Source organism: Schistocerca piceifrons, chromosome 1 (genome assembly GCF_021461385.2).
Source record: "Schistocerca piceifrons isolate TAMUIC-IGC-003096 chromosome 1, iqSchPice1.1, whole genome shotgun sequence".
Classification (NCBI taxonomy): domain Eukaryota; kingdom Metazoa; phylum Arthropoda; class Insecta; order Orthoptera; family Acrididae; genus Schistocerca; species Schistocerca piceifrons.
In genome coordinates this window covers 621,040,756-621,065,047 of record NC_060138.1, presented here as the reverse complement: position 1 = coordinate 621,065,047, position 24,292 = coordinate 621,040,756, and the positions used below count along the sequence as shown (strand labels likewise).

General features: G+C 39.1%; 1 protein-coding gene across 1 annotated transcript in view; it reads right to left on the bottom strand.

Annotated features, from left to right (window-relative positions):
- Window positions 1–24,292, bottom strand: part of LOC124804379 — a 675,970-nt gene that overhangs the window by 17,780 nt on the left and 633,898 nt on the right. The window contains exons 18-23 of the mRNA XM_047264747.1: window positions 17,005–17,220; window positions 14,448–14,698; window positions 14,183–14,362; window positions 7,013–7,222; window positions 3,520–3,712; window positions 3,072–3,243 (exon numbers count right to left, since the gene is read on the bottom strand). Coding sequence (XP_047120703.1) covers window positions 3,072–3,243; window positions 3,520–3,712; window positions 7,013–7,222; window positions 14,183–14,362; window positions 14,448–14,698; window positions 17,005–17,220 — 1,222 coding nt within the window. The remainder of the gene's footprint in view (window positions 1–3,071; window positions 3,244–3,519; window positions 3,713–7,012; window positions 7,223–14,182; window positions 14,363–14,447; window positions 14,699–17,004; window positions 17,221–24,292) is intronic.

Sequence of the window (24,292 nt, the reverse complement as noted above, 5' to 3'; positions counted from 1 at the left end):
CCTTTGAGGGTACCATGCAACAAATGCATGAGCATCAGCAGCAGTGGTGTTGGCTTAGTTACTGCATGAACCCAGCACCAAAAGCATATCGATATATTCATCATTTGTGTACTTCATTGGGAAGCTGCCTTCCATGAACGTGATGGGACCACTCATGGATTTGCACTGCACGGTTTATTGACACATGCATGCAGTTTAATGGACCCCACTGTTATGTGATAGGCTATTGTCATGTGATAAAACGCTGTCCTGCTTATAAACAACAAGAAGTAGGGAGCGGACATCTTTTTTTTTTTTTAAAAAAAAAGAAAAAGAAAAAGAAAAGTAATCTTACAAGGATAAGAACCATAGCTCCATGGTGAATGAGAGTTTGATGTCCCAGCAGTCTACTCAGTGAGTTCCTCTATATATTCTGATGCTCTGCACGATGTGACAGTGTTGAAAGCTCCTCGTTTCCATACATATCTTTTCAAAATGTTCCCGATCTGTTCTGCTATAAAACTTTTCTCTTGAATCTCGATGGATCGCACAGTGATTTACAAGTTTCTACATGCTATATATTACATTTGAACAAAGCAAATACCTAATTATTGATGAACTGATATTAAAATGTGCACAGCCGCCTACATCTTGATCTAAAACGAAATAAATTTTTAGATACATGATATCTAATGTGTGAGAATCAAGGTCTGCAGTAAAAGACATTGCGCACACTTTTCTCTTCTTCAAAATAGTCTTTAGAGTGTCCTGTACACTTCATTTAGAGATGTAATTCCATTGGGATTGGTGACACATCAACTCTGACACTACGACTCCACATCCACTACTTAACACTGACTACTCGCAACTAACTGAGGGAATGCACATTGTTGCTTACAGTAGTTAGTTCAAGGTGTTGCAGTAGTTACTGCACTGTCAAGACTTGTACGCCAGGAATAAAATCAGTCTCGGAACTTTTCGGTCGGACGGAGTAAGGATTACACATTGAGGTGACAAAAGTCATAGGATAGCTTACACAAGGTATGAAAGGGCAGTACATTGGCGGAGCTGTCATTTATACTTAGGTGATTCATATGAAGGTGGCCGACGTGATTATGGCCCCACAACGGGAACTGGCAGACTTTGAATGCAGGGTGGTAGTTGGAGCTAGACACATGGGACATTCCATTTTGGAAATCGTTAGGTAATTCGGCATTCCTGGATACACAGTGTCAAGAGTCTGTCGAGAATACCAAATTTCAGGCATTACCTCTCACCACATAGGAAAGGCAGTCACACGGCCATGCTTTTATCAGAAAATGAGAGCACACACACATTCACACAATCACTCAGGCACATCTCATGCTCACATGACCTCCGTCTCCAGCCACTTCATCAACCGTCTCTGAGAATCAGATCCAAACAAACCACTCTTCATGCCTCCCTGTCTCTTGCCAGCAGCTGCTAGGCTAGGGACAAGAAGTGGTGGCAGCATTGGCTGCAAACTGAAGGGATTGGTAGAAAGGGGAGAAGCAGTAAGAGTGAGGGAGTAGGGAAGCACCACATGTACTCAGCTGCACCCATCCAGTGATGATGCATGACATCTCAATAAAGAAACCACTTCATCTACTGAGACAAAAACAAGACTTTTCTGGGTTTTTTTCCAATTTCTATTAACATTGCCAGATTTCCATGGCACGTTTGAAATTCCCTAATATTCCCTGATTCCCAGAACTTGTGGCAATCCTGTACATGCAGTAAACAACTAGTAACATGCTACTTCATCTAGAATACAGATTTATTTCCTTCATGCTAGACAACAAATTGTGAATTTACATGCATCTGCAAAAGGTAAATACAATTAGTAATCCATTCCAATACAGTCACAGCAAATATCTGACAATATAATGACAGGTTGACACTAATAAATAAGTAGATCAGATAAACTGAGATTGGGAGTTGGCAATGAAGAATATCTGATGCTGTGAATTAAAACCACTGTAAAAATGTGTTAGATGTGATTTTTTAAATGCACAGTTTTAAATACATTTGTTAACAAGATAATTCTGACAGTCACTTGACAACATTGTTCCGAATACAGAAGCCCAAATAATTATAATTATCTTAATTTACTGTTTATGAAGATTTTAAAATACCAAAATTAGAAAATAAAGGGAACAAACGTGCAAGCAGACAAGGAAACCATTTCCACCATTTAGCATATTGCTGGATATTAATAAACTGTGCAGGGCAAGAGAGAGGAAAGATAGATGAATACTGTAGACTAGAATTGGAAGAAGCCAGTGTACTATTTTCTTCACCATTTGCCTATCTTTATCTTAAATGTTCATTGACCCTCATGATATATTTCAAACTGGATTTTAACTTGGGATTTAATGGATCCCTGAAACTGGAAACAAGTAGTCTGGTACTTGAATCTGATCTGCTTTAAACCACTGATACCTATGATTATTTTCTGTAACTTGTCTATCTTTTATATGTATTTTCTTTGTCTTCCTATTACTCATTTCTCTTTCACTATAGAACAAGGAACATACTAAAAAGTTCTGTAAAGCAGAAATTAAAAGCTTATCTTTTCATATGACAGAACTACTCTACTTCTTCATGCTTCAGCTGCTAGTTTTACTAATTCCCCTATAACGAGACTCTTAATTTTTTACATAAATGTTTCACACCCAATGAAGGTTCCTTACACTCAAATGACAATCATTTTTGTGAACTTAGGACCTTTCCCCCCCACCCCCTCTTTTTCTCCCCCCCCCCTCCCCCCACTCACACACCAACACACACACACACACACACACACACACACACACGCGCAAATACACACAGACTCACTTTTTGTATATATTTTACACCTGAAAGGCTCTCTCACAATGTTGTGTCAAGAAGGAAGTGAACCAAGAAAAAAACATTGCTGAAATGAATACAAAAAATGGCTGTAGAAAATTCTAAAATTTGTTCCAATGTGACGCAGTTGAGGTGATGACGTTTCAATTTTTTATAATTTATTTTATTATCTAAAACTACAACCTTAAGTTTGTAATATATTATGCTAATATATATCTCACCATACAGCATAAACTCCATCACAGTGTAGACAGGTTCATTTTTTGTACAGACACCCAACAGTTTTACGATGTTTTTGTGTTCAAAGCGTTTCATGACTTCAGCTTCACTTAAGAAATCCAGTTTTTCTTCTGTTGAAGAACCAACCTTCAATGTTTTGACAGCAACTGCAACCTAGGATGTCACACATACTTTTAATAGCACTGTCACAATCACTTTGAAAGAATTTGTAGCTGTAAACATACATCCAGAATACTATCCAACTTATGTAAACATGACACAACCGTGAACAAAATTGCATCAAACTCAAATGTTCCATACTACATTTACATGCATCTACAGCTGCATGCATATTCTGCAAACTAGTGTGAAATGTGTGGCATAGGGTGCTTAACACTGAATTATTGAGTGCTTAATGAACAAGCTTACTACAGTCTAGATCAGACATACCCATCCTTTCTCAGCAAAGTGGGCTTCTCCCCCGTACACAGTGCCAAATGCTCCTTCTCCAAGCTTTCGGTTGATGACTACTCTATCACGTGGAATCTCCCATTTGTCAAGAGTTCCCAGATTTGATGCTGATAGCAAATCAATGCCAAGATGCTCCATGTATCTTTTGGTCAGCTGAACTTTCTTCTCATACCTGTTTACATAAATATAATATTCATAAAAAAAGGTCCAAACATATTGCACTTTGATTGGATAAATCACTGTCATTAGACCATCGATCTAAGAAACTTAAACTTCAGTGGCAGGACAAGTAAAACTAACTCTCTCTCTCTCTCTCTCTCTCTCTCTCTCTCTCACACACACACACACACACACACACACATACACACACGATACCCAGTGTGATTGGAAAACATTGGTTTGCTTCCTATTACAAACAAAATTATCTTTAAAGCATAATTTTACATTCCCTTAATATAGAGTTGTCCCAAATTAGACTAGTAATGTCCATTCTGTCAATACATATTAATAGCAACCTCAAAAAATGATGTATAACCAGTACACCAACAGCAACTTAGCAGTGTTGTTGCAATTCACAGCTGACTTCTTGTATTCTTCAACAGGGTAATCTCACTGACTCAAAAACTGCCTTGAAACTGCAGTAAAAGGCTACACAAGAACCTCATTCATCCAGACTACGTGGGACCAAATGTAATCTGGATAACTGAAAGTCTGGATAATCAAAAAATATTTGATCTGCAGATAACTGGCAAACAAGACTAATTTATGTTTCAATGCTGTCAGATTTTCTGATTTTCATACCAACATGAGAGGGATTTTTGTGTCTTCCAAATGCACTTATACATGCCATAATTATATATTGATCTTTACACCTCCTATAACCCTTTCAAGTCATGTCATTTGGAAATCAGTGTCTTAGTGAGCATCATCTGATAAAAAATTCCAGGTTCATCTTCACTATAAATCTGGTGAGGATTTAAGTTTCTGAAGGAAATACTTCTTCAAATTCTTCATGGAAGTTTCCTACAGCCACTGCAACCCCCCAAAAAACTTAAGTCACTGAAAGCTTACATGTGACATGAGGGGCTTTCCATCTTTCCAACCAACCTGGGCTGGCTGTGAAATTTAGATCATCAATGGATGGCTTCCTGCTTAAGTTTCTTGCCTTTTCCTGCATGACTGGACCAGGTATTGGAACAATGTGATCTCTTTTCTCACTGACCAATGCTCAGTGAGTAATGCTTCATCCAGTGTTTGATTTCTGGCTTTATGTGCTGTATTGTTGTTCTGCAGACTGTCTTCACCCATCATTTTGAAGCCGAATCCTCAATTTCTTTTCAGTTTTTTCTCCAGTCTGACAGGTGATGTCCCTACACCATTGTCTGTAGCTATGTTTCCCAGCAGTTCTCCTCTGTCTATTCTGTTTACTGCTTCCAACTTTTTGTGCACTGAAATGACCACCTTCTTTTGCTTTGAAGTCATTTCACTCACACACACACTGAAAACACGAAATGAAAGAACAATACCAGCACAGCTGCTGAACTCTGTAAAGAACAGAATCACACTGACCATAGCCACAGTAGCTGGAAGCATGGGACAAGTGATCTCCCTGCTATCTGCATTCCAAACCTAACAACTGTAAATACACTGCTCCGTACCAACTACACACCACACATTGTTGTGTTAGAAAAGGAAAAGGAAACAACAAACAAATCAGGACAAACTGGAAATCTGGATAATATGAGGTTCTCACATATTACATGCATTTCTGGCATTGCCTGATGAGAATCATGTAGACAGTATTTTACAAAGTTGATTATTATGACTGTCCTTTGTTTATATTTTTACAGTAACTTGGTACCTGTTAAGAGTAAAGTTCAGCAGGTTTACACAGGGTGTTACAAAAAGGTACGGCCACACTTTCAGGAAACATTCCTCCCACACAAAGAAAGAAAATATGTTATGTGGACATGTGTCTGGAAATGCAAACTTTCCATGTCAGAGCTCATTTTATTACATTAATCATGGAATGGAAACACACAGCAACAGAACGTACCAGCGTGACTTCAAACACTTTGTTACAGGAAATGTTCAAAGTGTCAATGTCCTCTGTTAGCGAGGATACATGCATCCACCCTCCATCGCATGGAATCCCTGATGCGCTGATGCAGCCCTGGAGAACGTCGTATTGTATCACAGCCATCCACAATATGAGCACAAAGAGTCTCTACATTTGGTACCGGGGTTGCGTAGACAAGAGCTTTCAAATGCCCCCATAAATTTAAGTCAAGAGGGTTGAGGTCAGGAGAGCATGGAGACCATGGAATTGGTCTGCCTCTACCAATCCATCGGTCACCAAATCTGTTGTTGAGAAGCGTACGAACACTTCGACTGAAATGTGCAGGAGCTCCATCGTGCATGAACTACATGTTGTGTCGGACTTGTAAAGGCACATGTTCTAGCAGCACTCCATTGAGTGTAGGTGGAAGAACATGGGGCCCAATCAAGACATCACCAACAATGCCTGCCCAAACATTCACAGAAAATCTGTGTTGATGACGTGATTGCACAATTGCATGCGGATTCTCATCGACCCACACATGTTGATAGTGAAAATTTACACTTTGATCACGTTGGAATGAAGCCTCATCTGTAAAGAGAACATTTGAACATTTGCACTGAAATGAGGATTGACACATTGTTGGATGAACCATTCGCAGAAGTGTACCCGTGGAGGCCAATCAGCTGCTGATAGTGCCTGCACATGCTGTACATGGTACGGAAACAACTGGTTCTCCTGTAGCACTCTCCACACAGTGACGTGGTCAATGTTACCTTGTACAGCAGCAACTTCTCTGACGCTGACATTAGGGTTATCATCAACTGCATGAAGAATTGCCTCATCCATTGCAGGTGTCCTCAGCGTTCTAGGTCTTCCCCAGTCGCGAGTCATAGGCTGGAATGTTCCGTGCTCCCTAAGACGCTCATCAATTGCTTTGAACGTATTCCTGTCGGGACACCTTCGTTCTGGAAATCTGTCTCGATACAAATGTACCGCGCCACGGCTATTGCCCCATGCTAATCCATACATCAAATGGGTGTCTGTCAACTCCGCATTTGTAAACATTGCACTGACTGCAAAACCACGTTTGTGATGAACACTAACCTGTTGATGCTACGTACTGATGTTCTTGATGCTAGTACTGTAGAGCAATGAGTCACATGTCAACACAAGCACCGAAGTCAATATTACCTTCAATTGGGCCAACTGGCGGTGAATCGAGGAAGTACAGTACATACTGACGAAACTAAAATGAGCTCTAACATGGAAATTAAGCGTTTCCGGACACATGTCCGCATAACATCTTTTCTTTATTTGTGTGTGAGGAATGTTTCCTGAAAGTTTGGCCGTACCTTTTGTAACACCCTCTATATATATAAAAGTCATGATAGGGTAATCTTATTAACTCACCTTCTCTTTACAAAAATAAAGGCAATTATCAGCAATATCCCAAGAATGCTGAAGCCTATGACATTTGCCACTACAACAGCTATCTCACAAGTAACTCCAAGACCATCTGCAAGACCTTGAACATAACAGACTGATGGTGGTTCTGTACCATCACTGGGCAGCTTTCCATCAGATGAAAGCCACACTACTGCAGATTCATTGAAATGTAAACTGTCATGCAAAAAGAAAAATGGAGTGAATGAGTAAAACAGCTTTCACGTCATTATGCAAATAACACTATATTAGATCATGCATGGTAAACAGCAGTTTTAACATAATAACATAACGAGAAACTTACGTGTAAAAAGAAACTGTTAAGCAACTAAAACAACATGAAGATATGGTGGGAGAGCAGCAATATGACTGTATTTAAATAAAGGATTACAGTTACTGAGAATGGAGAAATATTGGATAGAAAGAGCTTCAACAACAATATGAAAAGACTAGATTGCTGCTCATCACATAGAGTAGGCACTGAGTTGCAGACAGGTGTAATGAAAAACACTGTTAAATATTTAAGCTTTTGGACGAAAAATTCCTTCCAAAATAGAAAAAACACACACATTCACACAAAAACTACTCTGACACACATGGGCACTGAGTCCAGGTGCTAAGGCCTGACTGCAGACTGTGACTATCTGACCTTCTGGGGGTGGGAAGTGGTAGTAAGGAGGAGGCGAGGAGGCACAGGATGGGAAGGTGGAAGGATAGCGGGGCAGGAGTGGGAGAAGATGTTGTGCTGCCTTTTGGAGCATGCTGGGACATGGTGGGGACAGAACAGGGTTGCTAGGTGCAGAGTTGAAAAGCTATGCTGAAGGATGGTGGGAGGGGTGGGGAAGAGAAGAGGAGAGAAAGGGAAAAGATTGGTAGGTGTACTGATGGGATAGAAGGTGTGTGAACATGGAAAGGGATAGGTAGGGGGAAGACAGGGGGGTAGCAAAGGTTCACCTCAGTGTCTTTCCCCAAACCTACCCTACTATTCAGTGCCACATGCTTTCTTCCACCACCCATCCCAGCAGATCCCTGCTCAGATCACATGGACTCACAGTCTGCAGTCAAGCTCCAGCATCCAGACACAGTGGCCATTTGTGAGTGAATTGACCTTGTGTGAATATGTGTGTGTGTTTTCTGTTTCAGAACTTAAAAGTTTAGCAATGTTTTTCATTGTGCCAGTCCGCAACTCAGTACCTCCAATATGTGGTGAGTAATTACCTGCCATTTTCATATTATAGTTATTGTATCTGTACCTCCAATATGTGGTGAGTAATTACCTGCCATTTTCATATTATTGTTATTGTATCTGGGCGTTTCCACTGTTTGACAGGAAGTGTTTTCATTTTCTGTGAAGTGAATAATAATCAATGTGCACACAGAATAGGGAAAAATGACAAACACTTTCAGTTTCATAGTTTTAAAGTAATGTGAAAGAAAAGAACTGCATGCACAATGCTCTTGTTCAAAAGTTTATTGTTGCAGAATAATGCAGTCACGGAGAAAAGATGAGACAGAAGAGTGGGGAAAGAAACACTGCATAAAAGAGTGAAGACAAAAGGATAGCAAATGGTAAATTTTGGACAAGGAGATGTATTGTTTCTTCTTATGGAAAGGAAAGAAACTGGTGACATTTAGAATGTTATTAATATTGATGATGTTCAAAAGTATGCAGTAAGAAGCTGAAAAACATATTCAATGAGGACAGAGAAGGTAGCTTCAAATCCTCAGCAATGTAAACTTAGGTCAATAAGAAATAGAGAGCTGACCTACAAGGAACTATCTTATGTATACCAATAGAGGAGGGGGGGGGGGGGGGGGGGTATTTTGTCATTCTTGTATTTTCTGAGAAAGCATTGCTCAAAATATCATAACAGTTGTACAGTAAGTTTATTTACATCATGGAAGGTTAGGGGCCTGCAGATAGTGCAAGCTAGGTGATGCAGAGAATACACAAAGAAGATTATCTACTTCTTAATGTGCAGAGATCAATAATGATTGATGGTTATTTCAATTCCCATAAAAATTAAATACTTCAGGTTTCTGTTCAAACTCTGCATTGTGATTTGCAACTTACTAATTTGTAAATTTGTTGGTAAAGTGTAATGCAAGAGTTCCCATGCTGGTAAGTTGCTCATAGCTGTTCAAGAAACTTTTTAATAGACTGAATGATTCCCAGACAGGAAAACCATCAGCTGAATGGCAGTAAGTGTTTCAAATATTTCTATGTACATAACAGATAATTTTAAATAAAATATAGTGATGTATGGAATTTTTAAGGGCGGCAAGACATGGCTAGTGTTAAATTAAAACAACAGAAGTAATAGACACAAAAAATGTCAGCCAAATGACTACCCTCACAAAAGTGAAAGTATAGCCATAAACACAGGAAAACAACCCAGCAAACACTGTCACTGTATGGAAAACACAGGAGAACATGAATATTAATTTCAAATATAAATCTGTTTCAAATAGCACAAAAATTAATAATGAACTGTACACAGTTAGTCACTTAGTTGCTTGGACAGCAGCAGTTTCTGTCCTGCCCTTCAACAGAAACATCCGATGAAGTACAACAATTAAAAAACATTGATCACAGCATCAAAACAAAGAAAGTAATACAAAGACTGAATAAACAAGGGAACTATGTATAATGTAGGTAGTGATGCGCCAGTGAAAGACAGTATTAAAGCTGAGAGTGTTACAAGAGAGAGGGTTATGGAAAGAATTCTAGTCAATTGTTACAAAAATGTCTATAATTCAGCATTGTTTTGTGGTATGAGCATGATATGAGGCAGAACAAGTGTTTTGTTTGTAGAGTACGGACTCTAACATATTACATCTGCATCTATGTGATTACTCTGCAATTCACACTTAAGTGATTGGTACAGGGTTCTTCGAAACACTTTCAGACTATTTCTTCACTGTTCCACTCTGTAACAGTGTGTGGGGAAAATGAACACTTAAATCTTTCTGTACAAGCTCTGATTTTGCTTATTTTATTATGATCATCATTTCTCCCTGTGTAGGATGGTGACAATATAACAATTTCATATTTAGAGAAGAAATTTGATGATTTAAATTTTGTGAAAACATTTCACCACAGCAAAAAATGCCTTTGTTGTAATGACTGCCATCCCAACTTGCTTATAATTTCCATGGCACTCCCTCCCCTATTTCATGATGATAAAAATGAACTGCCCTTCACTGAACCTTTTTGATGTCCTCCTTCAGTCATATTTGGTAACAATCTCATACAGCATAGCAGTACTCTAGCAGAGGATGATCAGGTGTAGTGTAGGCAGTCTTTGTAGTGGTTCTGTTGCCTCTTCTAAGTTTTACACCACTCCTCACAACGTTATCTATGTGATCATTCCAGCTTAACTTGTCTGTAATTATAGTTCATATGTATTTAGTCAAATTGACAGCCTTTAAATTTGTATGATTTATTGTGTAATTGAAATTTAATGGATTTCCTTTTGTACTTGTGTGGATGACCTCTCAGTATTCCTTATTGAAAGATAGTTGGCTCTTTTCATGCCATTCAGATATTTTGTGTGTCATTTTGATGTTGGTTTTCATCTTTTGATGACTTTACTGCAAACAATAAAAGAGGGTTGCTCAGATTATCTATAAATCTTTTATGTAGATTAGGAACAGCAGAGAGCCAATAACACTTCCTTGGAAAGCACCAAATATCATTTCCATTTTATTCAGTGATCTGCCATTGATTACTACACAATGAAACTGTTCTGAGAGGAAATCATGGATCCAGTTGCACAACTGAAGTGATATTGAATAGGCATACAGTTTGATTAGAAGTCTCTTGTGAGGAATGGTACCAAAAGCATATGCACACATGGCTGCCAACTCCAGCACCTTGAGCCGGAATACATCACATGAGATGCAAGCAGCAGTCTGGCGAGGCGGGGGGGAGGGGGGAGGGAAAGGGGGAGGGATAGTAGTGTACTGGTGAGGAGAGAGATAAACGCTGTCTGGTGAAGTGTGCAGGGACTAGACTCCAGCAGGCACAGTGTCAGGATGCTGTGGGGCAGGGAGGTGGGGAAAAAGGAACAAAAAAGGAGAGGCACAGGAAAGACAGGTGGATGTGTTGGCAGAGAGCTGCAAATAAACAGTGTGCAAGACGAGAATAGGGAGGAGATGATAGGACATTTGGGGTAGAAATTGTTGGGTGGAGGGTGTGGGAACAGTATTTTACCACAGGTTGAGGCCCTGATAATTATGGGATTCGAGGATGTGTTGCAAAGATAACTCCCACCTGTGCAGTTCAGATAAGCTGGTGGAGAAGGGAAGGATCCAGATTGCTAGGATAGTGAGGCAGCCACTGAAATCAAGAATGTTATGTTCAGCTGCATGTTGTGCCAAGGGCAGTTTACTTTGCTCTCGGCCACAGTTTGGCAGTGGCCATTCATCCTCGTGGGCAGCTGGTTGGTAGTCGTACCAAAATAAAATACTGTGCAATGATTGCAGCAGAGCCGTTAACGGACATGGTCACTTTCACAGGTGGCTACCATCACTTCCATCTCCCCCTCCCCTTCCCCTTCTGTACCCTCTCCAGATCGCTGCTTGCATCCCATGTGATGTTGCATTCTGGCCTGAGATGCTGGAGCTGCATGTGCTTGCTTACTTGCTTGCTTGTGTGTGTGTGTGTGTGTGTGTGTGTGTGTGTGTGTGTGTGTGTGTGTGTGTTTACTGACAAAGGATGTGGCCGAAAGCTGCATATGCCTCTCTGCAATCTGACATGTCTTCTTTCTTATAAGTCTCTGTTATGTGTATCTGTTGAGATCATTAAACTTATGGACAAATGCTGTGAATTATTCACCAAGCCAATACATCTAATAGTAACAAAGGTGTTGCCACCAACTGCATTTACTCTATCCTTTCTAAACACTGTTAGGTCCTTTGTAAAAATTGTGGCTGAACTTATCTATGGCTTTAGCCAGCTTTCAGTACCTATATAAAGCTTCAACACTTTCTGTTAGCACTTGGAGCTCAGGTTCTTCTGAACAGTTTACAACTACAAAACTGATTGCTGCTATGTCTACCCTCTTCCTGGGTTCAACCAGCACCTTTCAAAACTGAAACCCTGTCTGCACCCTCTACCCTAAAAAACCACCCAGTTCATTCCACATGGCCCCTGCTACCATTTAGCCATCCCCTGCATGTAGTGGACACCTGACCTATGAACTGGAACCCAAAAGCCAGCCATTGTATGCCGCAAGTCGAGAAAACTGCAAGCTACACAGTGGCAAAACCATTTGAGCTGCTGATTCAGACCCTCCACTTGGCTCTGTACCAAAGGTCCACAGTTGGTCCTGTCAGTGGTGCTACAGATGGTGAGCCCTGCCTTCATCCTGCAAGCAGGACTGGCAATCTTTACCACTTCAGCTAGCCACTGGAAACCAGAGTCAATCTCTCCTGATCCAAAGTGACACACATCGTTAGTACTAACATGAACCACCTGCAACTGGCTGCACCCTGTGCTCTTCATGGCATCTGGAAGCATTTGGTCCACATCTGGAATGACTGCTCCCAGTATTCACACAGACTCCTTGGCAGCCATATTCCCAAGGCAGATCATTATGCGTCTGACATTGGAGCTCCCAATTACCAGTAAACCTTCCCTGTGTGAATGTCCAGATCTTGCAGGCCAAGAGGCTTCCTCTGGAATATGGTGAGTGACTGCATCTGGCTCAGGGTCTTTGTCAGCAATGGATAGCACCTGAAATCTCTTCATCACATGAACTGTGGAGGCCCTTTGATCAGCCCCTGGAAAGTCTTTCCTGCCTGTCACACTTTTAAACAAACTCCCCCTTGACCACAGGTGATAGTCATCCTCAAGGCTAGCAGTGTACCTTGGGTGGTCACAGCAGTGGACTGATCAGCGGACATGACAGACATGCTGGATGTACCTTGCATCTCCACGTCCCCCCCCCCCCCCCCAGCCAAGACCACTGACAACTGATTAAAGCTATGTGACCAAAGCCAGTACCACCTGGAGCTGCACGCACAGGGTCACCAACTTAGCTCATATCTGAACATAGCAATCACAGTCTCTATCCATACTGAAGTCTGATGATCTATAGAATAAACTGTGATTAAAATGCAGAACTCACAAATGAAATTTTGTGCTCTGAAGTGCTGCTACGTAGAGGGAAGTTACCAATCAACTAACAGTTGTAACTGACTGCTCACATGAAAACAAACATCCGATGCAAAACAAATGGCAGAAATATACACTACATAGTAATTAAAAGTGAAATTGTACCTACTATAACACAAGTACACAAGAAATTTATGCTTTTAGAGTGAAAGGGACACACTAAATAATACTATATGTCATTTCTTGTTATTAGAAGCTCGTTACAGCGCACAAGCAGAATGCTATGATCTGAAATGCTGCTGCTTGGATGGAAGCTGCTGGCATATTATCTATGAATAAAATCACATTCAACATCCACAGATATTCTTCCTTTCCAAGACATTCTTCCTTAGTTATCTCTATCACAAATACCAGACTTTCTCTATAGTCTTAATATCTCCCTTTGTTTTAGTTACTTTTATGTAATCTATCTCACTGCCTCGGCCAATCTCTATATCATATTCACTATCTCATCCTTCCCTTTCCCCTGCTCTTTTGCTCCAATAATAACCTATTTCCACATTATGCATTTGTTCCTTTTCTTTCTTCTGAACTTTCTTCTTGTCAGCTGTCTTACCCATTACAACACCTCTTCCAACAATTAACTGTGGGCTTCTATAAATGATCTGACACCATGAGTAATTTCTTGTCTTGTGAATTCTATCTTGTGGTAACTTAATGTTGACTTAATAAATCAGCAATATCATTTGGAACCAACTGTACCTCTCATAATTCAGAGGTATAGGAGATGCCCTTATTCTGCTCATCTTTATGTACATTGGATCATGTTAAAGTGTAACAAATGACAAAAACTAAAGTATGAATTAAAATTTTGTCCTCCACTGGCTAGACCTTTCAAATCTGAAAATTATGACTATTACCATCTATTTGTGATTCAAATACTTAAAAATCCAGAATGGCACAAAAATCAGTTACTTTTCATTCTCAGTTTATTGTAATCACATAAAATTACTTACGTTCCACCACGTGGCTTATTGTCTTCTGAGATATTAGGTTTAAATGAGCCAACAATGTATGTTGAATAATTACGCCACTGGACAATATTAACAGTTGTTATTCGAGAAGGTCTTCCCCTAAAGTTTATATGTCCTGATACACCATTAAAATCAGTCTCCCCAATGAGGTCTACAAAACGTCTGCAAAGAAACAGATTTTGTTATGTACCTGACAGGAAACACATAAAGAACATCAACAAAATATGTAACCAAAATCACAGATTACCTTGTGGTACTATCATTATGAATGTTAGAAAAATGTGACTGGTTCTCTTTCCACAGTTTGTCTAATGCAAGAGCATAGGTCCACACTGCATCATACGCGTAGCCTCCATAGTTTGACATCCTCTCTCCATTAGTTGTATTGCATGCATTTTTATACTGTTCCATCCACTGCCCAACTGTTTTATTTTCTTGCATGATACTGTCGTTAGGTGCAAAGTATGCATGACTAAGAGCTAAATGACCATTGATGGCCTAAACATGACAGATAACAATAAGATTAATCAAAGAGAATTGATGTATTGACTTGATTCATGTGTCAAAAATCTAATATATCATTAGCAGCTGTAACATAATATTTGAAACTTGGGACAAAATAAACGTTTAATTCGTACTTTAACTCTTGTCCTTAGTTCTCATTGTCTGACATTTTATCAATAGGCTAATGAAAGAATGTATGTGGAAAGTAAACAATGAAATGATTGAAAACAGGCACTCACTGTATGATTGAAAAGTGGGTAGGCTTACAACCAAGAAACTGGGTATTGAAGCTCATCTTTCAGATTTGTGATTTTCATTACAAGCAGGTACTGTCAGACATAGTTGTCCATGCACATGCACCCCCTCCCCCCACCCCCCACCCCCCACCCCACGAGGCTGCAGTTGATGCGGGCCAGGGGATGGTGAAAATTGAAGCAAAGACATCAGGACTGAAGGTGTTGGACTGACATTCACCACCCATGCAGTTCAGAGAAGCTTGAATCAAAAAGGATAGGATTTGGAAGGCATGGATTGTCAAGCGACCAATGAATCAATCATGTTGTACAAAGCATTATGTTCTGCAACTGGGTGGTCTAAATTTACCTTGGTGAAAATTTTGCAGTGGTTTTGTATGGGTTAACACCTACATGGTGGTCAAGCCATTTAAAAACCCACACAATGTTGCAGTAAAGTTGGTATATGACTAACTGTAGCATATGATAAAAGGGTACTGAAAGCCCTGGTAAATAATACATTTATCTAGTCTACTCAGAGGCAATACTGGTAACAAAGACAACTCATGCCAGTCACACCACGAACAAAGAGAATCTCCCCCCCCCCCCACCCTTCTCTCTCTCTCTCTCTCTCTCTCTCTCTCTCTCTCTCTCTCTGTGTGTGTGTGTGTGTGTGTGTGTGTGTGTGTGTGTGTGTGTGTGGGTGGGTGGGTGTGTTCGTAAGAAGAAAATAAGTTCTAAATCAGAAAAAATTTAACTACTTGTTTATGGTTCATATACACTGGTCAGTGGTTGTCTTTAACCATTACACTGATTGAGTTAATATCAATTTTGTTGTTTCAGTGATGCAGTTTCTCCACATGCTTTAAGTTCAAATAACAGAAAACTAAACACAATCTACATGTCACAAAGTTCACCAGTGACAAATCTGCAAACATAGTGCTACCTGATATCCCTAAAAATTTTGAGGTACTCACTATTTTACTGCAAGGCCAAAGCAGAAAAAAATTTAAGTATAATCAAATTCTGTGGTGGATCAAATAACTTTATGGTTTATGAGAGATCTACAAAGACAAATGAGCATTTCACTTCTAATACTTGTCGTGGACTGTGCGGCTGGTCCTGGTGGAGGTTCGAGTCCTCCCTAGGGCATGGGTGTGTGTGCTTGTGCTTAGAATAATTTAGGTTAAGTAGTGTGTAAGCTTAGAGACTGATGACCTTAGCACCTAAGTCCCATAAGATTTCACACAAATTTGACACTTCTAATACTTGCTCTCAGTTCCTTGCCACATGGATCATATGCCTGTGCAAGATCCCATCACAAGACCTGTCCTAAGGACCCACCCAGCACATACTTTGCCAGTCTCTTCAGAGACTACACTGTCAGAGACAGTACTAGTTTGTGAAAGCAACCGTCTCATTTACTAACACTGCTATAACTTTTCTACAGCCTTTTATGTTGTGATAGCCACCAACTGTCTGTCCAAATGCATGGCTACTGACAAACTGTGGACAAGAACAGAGTTTGCCACTCAGAGGCAGAATACACTGTTGAGCACTATATTCTCACCTTCAGTGGCTGCTGCACAATCCATGTATCGAGATCCCCCCCCCCCCCCCCCCCCATGCTATCTTCCTTGAACTAAGTAGATGGAAATAATCTTTGCAAAAATACTCTGATCACATGGTCCTCCTGGCTTCAACATCCACTAGTTTCTGTGCCACATAACCCCCCCTCCCCACCAAGCCCATGTCCCTCACATCACTTATTCTTAACATGGCCACCTCTACCTCTGTTATCTATCCCTCCCTCCCAGTCTGCTCTTCAAATTCGTTGTATGATACACACAGTTCCCCTGCCTTCATCAGAGTGAGCTCACTAGTGCTACATTTCTACCCCATCACTTGATATCTCTCTTTCCATCCATCAGTTACCCTTCCTCCACTCCTTCCTCCTCATTTCTACTTCCTTCCTCCTCTTATTCACTGCACCTGATGCACTACAGTATAATTAAATATATGTTAAACAATATAATAAATTTCAATAAGATGTAACATCCTACTTACCTGAACCATTTGTTCTTTAGTGCAAGTCAGATTCTCTTTTGGGTGTCTCTCTGTATCATACCAGTCAGGATCTAGCCACAGAGGAAGAAACCAAACATATCCCTGCTTTGCTGTCATTTCTTGCCGGTAAGCTTCACACATAAGAGATCTTGCAGCATGGTCATATACGTCTCCAATTATGATGCGAACATTCTTACTTTTAAATTCCAGCAAGTACTGAAAAATAAAATTCATATTTTAACATGGTAAGCATTTGTTGGAGCTATCTCATTGACTTTATTACACATACATATAATAAAAATGTAAGATATTTTTCAATATTGCTGTAAACTTAAAAGTTAGTTCATGCGTATGCCTTGAGCAAAATAAAATAAATAAATATTGGGTTGGTGTATAAGTTTGGCATGTTCTTCCACAAATACAATAAAGTGTTTCTCCATAAGTTTAATAAACACAACAGATACACATAACAGAGACTTCAATCATCTATAACATTTTCCCATTCACTATGTACAACACTCTACCAATGCTGGGATAACTTTTTGATTCCATGACTGTAGAAATCATGTGGTTTTGAGGCAAAGAGTATGTCAAGCCATGTTTGGAGTGCATTTTTGTCTAGGAAGGAAATTCCTTGAGGGTTGTTCGATAGAGAGTGGAAAAGATGAAAATCAGAGAGCACAAGATCAAGTGAATAAGATGGGCAAGGAATGACTTCCCGACCCAATTCCTGTATAGTGTTTTTTGTCAGTGTAGCAGAATGCAGATGGACATATCATGGATTACCATTACTTGATGCAGTCTTCCCAGTCATTTTTATTGGATTGCATCTGTAAGATGTGTCATTTGTTGACAATCAATGTCAGCAGTGATGGTTACACCTCGGGAAAGCAATTTGTTGTAACACACCACACCATCGCTGTTCGGCCAGGTACACAACATTATCTTTTGTGGACATGCACAGGTCTCTGTACGGGAAGTTACTGCTTTGTTTGGGCTCAAACATTCCTTTCCTTTCCTTATGTTAGCATAAAGAGATCATTTCTCATCACCATTACTGATACAGGACAGGAATGGTTATTGCTGCTCACAACCCAATTGACAATGAGCAAGCAGAGATGCACATATGGCCATCCACTGATCTTTGTGATTTTGGCTTAGAGCATGCAGTACCCACACACCCAGTTTTTAAATGCAAATGTTGCACTATGGCAGAAAGATCACAGTTCATCAGATTTGCCAGTTCTTAAGTACACCGATGTTGATCACTACGGATCAATGCATTTCAACGATCTTCATCAAACCCACAAGGTCTCCCTGAATGTGGAGTCACTGTCAGAACAGTCCTCCTTAAAATGAGATAACCATTTTCTTGCCGTTCTGTGCCCAATGGCATTACCTCACACAAGCCGAAAATGTTTCTGGCTGCCTCTGCTGCTGTCACTCCTCCACTACACTCTAACACAAGAATATGTCAGAAACGTTCTGATTTCTCCACTTGGCACTCTATTTCCTAACATCCACAGTTGCATTCACTATCTCCAAATGACAAAATGACAATATATAAACTCAAATAGCAACAGCTATCTACAGATGAAAATGACAGTCGATAAATTAACCCACAGCAATCGGAATACCAACATGAAAAACAAAAATGCTATGAACTTAAGCACCAACATAATAAATAAATAAATAAATAATTCTTTTCACTATGTGCCCACCTGTCTTTAATTTCATAGCAATGGCTGCCTCAATGATGATCAAATATTGACAGATATTAACTGCAATTGTAGCACAACAGTTAAAGAAAAAGCCATTAGACGAATTATTGTTAGTTGTAAACCCCTGGTGGAACACTTCATAGTTTTGTACATGTTTAATTTTTCCTCTTTTATATTTTTTATTCAAGGTGAAGAAATATATCTACCTATTCCAATAAAAAGTTTTAAATATAGTGTAAAATAAAATCCAAGGAAAAATAATGACCATGGAAAAGCAGAACTGTATAGAGTCCTGGTCGAAAGAGTTGAGAAAATAATTACTTTATTACTGAACAGGAAAACTGAAAAAGACATTTTATCTGAACAGACAATGGAATGCACAACCTGCACCAAATAGAGAAATTTGTAAAATTTTAACTCTATTTACTGCATTGATTCTGGAGGTACTGTTTAGGTGATAACTAACAATTATTGTTAGGAGCTTTACAAGACTATGAATAAATGCATTATTGTAAAATACATAGTCTTTTTGATACTTCCTGGCAGATTAAAATGGTGCTTTGGACTAGTGCTTATCTAGCTTACTAGCCTTGTTGTAATAGTCCTGGGCTGTTTCTCTCTTTTCCATACTGAATTGGTCAGCAACAGTCTCTGTATATATGAATTGTCTGATGCCACTTTTGGTCATTTTGTGTGATATGTGGTTTTTGCTGGGGAACTTGGTTTATCATTGTATGTATCTGTTTATTTTTTTTTTATTTTTATTTATTTATCCGTGGAACAATAAATATTGTATGGATGTCATCAGTTTACAACACATGAGTACACATTTACATTTACAATGAAACAGGTTTCTCATATTTTGTGTAGTTTTTATAACTAATCATACACACATTTATAATTACATAATATTTTGGTGATAATGTCAAATGTTGCTAATAATCTACATCTATGTTAAATATTCTTTTACAGTATAACAACTTTCACTTACTAAAAAGGTTTTAAGCTTTTGTCTGAAATTGAGGGGCTCATTTATTTCTTTAATTTCTTGTGGTAATTTGTTATACAGTTTTATCCCATTATAAAATATACTTTTTTGCGTCTTTGCCTTGTTCTTTCTATCTAGATGGAAGTGGTGACAAGCTCTTGTTTCATGGTCACGTATTAGGCTGTTTGTGTTGTACATGTTGAGATTTTTCTTAATGAACATTATGTTCTGAAAGATATACTCACAAGAAACAGCTAGAATTCCTAGCTTTCTAAATAATTCTAGACAGTGGGCCCTGTTGTTGCTGTTTGTTATTATCCTTATGGCTCTTTTTTGTACTTTGAACACAGTTTGTATGTTACTGGCACTTGCACCCCAAAACATGATCCCATAGCTGAGGACTGAGTGTAGATATCCGTAATATGTTATTTTAAGACAGGTATTATTGCATACCGGTGCAAGGATTCTAAGAGCATAGCATGCTGTGGATAATTTCTTTGCCAAAATGTTGACATGGTTTGTCCATTTCAGTTGGCTGTCTACATTCATCCCTAAGAATTTGGTACTTGTTACACATTCTAATTCATTATTATTAACTTTTATTCTAGTGGCATTGTGTTTTTTGTTCAATTGGAAGTTAATATAGTTAGTTTTCTTTACATTTAGGGTTACTTTATTTTTTTAATGACCAGTTGTGGACATCATTGAGAGCCTCGTTTGCTCTTTCTGACAGTTGTGTTGGATTTTCACCTGTTATTACTATGTTGCTGTCATCAGCAAAAAGTATTTTTTTCCATGTCTGATACTTTGTGGGAAGTCGTTAATATATATAAGAAACGATATTGGGCCTAATACACTTCCCTGTGGGACGCCTATATTCACATTTTCTGGGTCAGACAGGTGTTTTATAAGGGAATTGTTTGAAACTTGTGATATCTCAACTCGTTGAACTCTGTTTTCCAAGTATGATTTGAACCACTTCTTTGTCACACCTCTTATTCCTATTTGCCCTAATTTATGAAGTAAGATTTTGTGGTCAACTGTATCAAAGGCCTTGGACAAGTCTAAAAAGATACCACTTACATTTTCACCTATGTCCAGCGCTTCTAAAATTACTTTAGTGAACTGTGCTATAGCAGATTGTGTGCCTTTTCCGGGCCTAAAACCAAATTGGTCATTGGAAAGAAGATTATATTTATTCAGATAATTTAGCAGTCTCTTTTTGACTAGTATTTCTATTATTTTAGAAATGATAGACAGTATAGAGATCGGCCTGTAGTTCTCTACATTTTCCACATCTCTGTTTTTAAGGATAGGTATAACTTTTGCTTGTTTTAGGTACTCCGGAAAGTATCCAGATTTGAAAGATTCATTAATTATGTCTGTTAATGGGCCCTTTATGGAGTCTATACAATCTTTAATTATGCAGACTGGGATTTCATCAAGTCCTACTGAAGTTTTATTTCTTAATTGGTGTACTACTAGTGCCATTTCCCTTTCTGTAGTTGGCAAGAACACCATTGAGTTTGTTGGCTGGTTCTGAGTAGGTAAATCATATGTATCTGGAAATTTCTGCTGTAATTTTTTTGCAATACTACTGAAATATGAGTTTACAAAATCAGCTAATTTTTTTAGGGTTACCTACTGGTACATCTTTGTTTTTAATATGTGAACTGAGGTCCTTTTTAGCAGAGTTAGATGTTTCCTGTTTGACGATGTTCCAGGCTGCTTTGCTCTTGTTTTCAGCTTCAAGTAATATTTTGTTGTTTGAAAGTTTTTTTGTGGCTAGCAACACCTTTCTGTATATTTTCCTGTACTTTTTGTAGAATTGCAGAACTTCTGGGTTAGACTGATTATTTTTTATGGAGTTGAGATATCTAAGAGTTTCTGAGGATTTTTTGATACCTATAGTCACCCATTGATTTCTCTTTGTAGTTTTAATTTGATAAAGAGTTTTGGGAAACATCTCTTCAAATCTGAGTTTAAAAATTGACATGAACTTGATAAATTTCTGATTTGCATTGGCTTCTTCATAGACTTCCCTCCAATCTTCATATTCTAGTGGGGATTTAAACTGATACAGGGCTGATTTGGAAAACATTATTTTGTATGTACAAAGTTTAGGAGGAGTTTCTACATGAATGTTAGTTTTTAAGATCTAGCAGAGGTGGTCAGATAGGCCCAGGTTTTGGACAACAATATGACATTTTTTACTATCAATATCTGTAGCTACATGATCTATAGATGAGGAGGATTCTTTTGTTATTCTAGTTGGACAATTAACAAGGGAGGATATTCCATAACAGCTTAGAATATTCACATATATGTTGCTAGCCTTATCAGGCTTCATCATATTAATGTTTAAGTCACCACAGATAATTACATTTGCTTTTGGTCCAGAAACCTTGTCTAAGCTTTGATTCAGTTTTGAGAAGAATATATCAATGTCTCCACTGGGAGAGTGGTACACACAAAATATGACTAATTTTTTTGCTATGCCAGGTCCTATTATTTCAACAGCGGAAAGTTCGAAATGTTTGTCCTCACCTAGATCTAAAAGATCATATCTAACTTTAAATGACATACCTTTTTTTACATATATACATGAACCTCCACCATTCATTGAGATTCTGCTATAGTAACATGCAAGGTCAAATGAGGCTAATGCAATGTGTTCAATTTCCTTGCCTTTGCACCAGTGTTCTGTGATACACAAAATTTGGCTATCAAAATTTTCCAATTCTACTTCTAGCTGTTGTGTTTTGTTCTTTATGGCTTCAATGTTTTGGTGAAACACTGTTAGGCGTTTGTTTTCACTTATCTTGGTGGCGCCTTTCCCTTTAGACCTGATGCTAAAAAATCCTTTAGATGAGCTGGTGGCATCGTTATTCTTCTGTTGATGACAGTGGAGGTGAGTCTGTTGCCAGTTAGACTTGGAAGTTGGTGTATCTGAAGGTATCTGCCTTATGTTAGTCTTGTAACTGAGGCCGGGTACCAAAAATCCTTGTTGTAGATTCCTCTGCTTGCAAGCATTTATCTCTTTCCCTGTTATGTGCTGTTGTTCACTGCTTTGCCCCAGCAAAAATCCTGGCTTCTCAAGGGTGGCTGCCTTCTTCTGGTGTGATGACTGCTCCTATTACCACTGCTGCTGCTGTGTGCTGTTGCAGTGAATCCCAGTGATTCTGGTTGCTTGGTTATTGATGTTGGAACTACTGCTTCTGATGTTGCGGTGACTGTTAATGATTCTGGTTGGTTGGTTTTTGATGCCGTAACTATTGCTTCTGTTGTTAGTTCTGCTGCTGCTAATGTTGGTTCAGTACCGAGCGAGGTGGCGCAGTGGTTAGACACTGGACTCGCATTCGGGAGGACGACGGTTCAATCCCGGGTCCGGCCATCCTGATTTAGGTTTTCCGTGATTTCCCTAAATCACTCCAGGCAAATGCCGGGATGGTTCCTCTGAAAGGGCATGGCCGACTTCCTTCCCCATCCTTCCCTAATCCGATGAGACCGATGACCACGCTGTCTGGTCTCCTTCCCCAAAATAACCAACCAACCAATGTTGGTTCAGTAGTAGGTTCCTTTGTTGCTACTGTTTTTTGGATGGTCCATTTGCGTGCTGCTCCTGTTTTTGCTGGTGTTTCTGCTATTGGAGATTTATACCATCCCAGTTCAGTGGCTGTCACTTTGTAATTGCATTTAATTGCTTCCCTTATTAAGTTTCCTAACCCGGCCTTTCCATTTCTGTTAAGGTGAAGCCCATGTTTCGTAAAACATTCTCTGTCAAGTGTGCTTGAGTCAATTAATTTCACATTGCTGAATAGCCTACAACTACTTTTAAGTTTCACATTAATTCTGTGAATTTCCTTATTCACACATGACCATTCAGGTAAATCATGCCTGTGGGTAAAGTTCACCAGTAAAATGTTTGTATTTGCCAGTACTAGCAAAAGACTCAAGAGTTGTTTATGCATTTTCATAGCATTTTTTTCGTAAATGTCTTTAGCTCCTGCGCAGATTACAACACTGTCCTGCTTGTCATAGTTATATTTTACGATGTTTTTCGTCACTTCTTTGAAACCAGCACCTGGTTTAACCATGCCTGTGACTGTCGTTGATTTACTATTTACTTGCAGTTCTTGAGAAATTCCTTTGGCGTGACTGTCTCCAAATACGTCGACTTTTGATTCTTTCTTCTTTGTCACATACGTCGGTTTTTGTTTATTTGTATTTTCACTTTGTTGCAAAACATCGTATTTGTTTTTATCGCAAAATGTGACAGATTTTACGGAGTTTGTTATTCTTTTAGTGGACAAGGGATTACCTTTTAGCGACACTTTTATCCACTCGGACGTTGTTTCACTGTCTTGCATCACTCCACTTCACTAGCATTTTGCATATCCTTATTGCAGGCATCACTACTATTCGACAGAACACTGTACCTGTTTTTATCTGTAATTATAATTTCATTTGCTGCCTTTTATGCCTGTCTATCGCTTCCTTTCCACTTCTCATAACTCACCAGGTTCCTGTTTTGTGGCTTTATTGTTTTATCATTTAGAATATGGCGCAACTTCTTCAG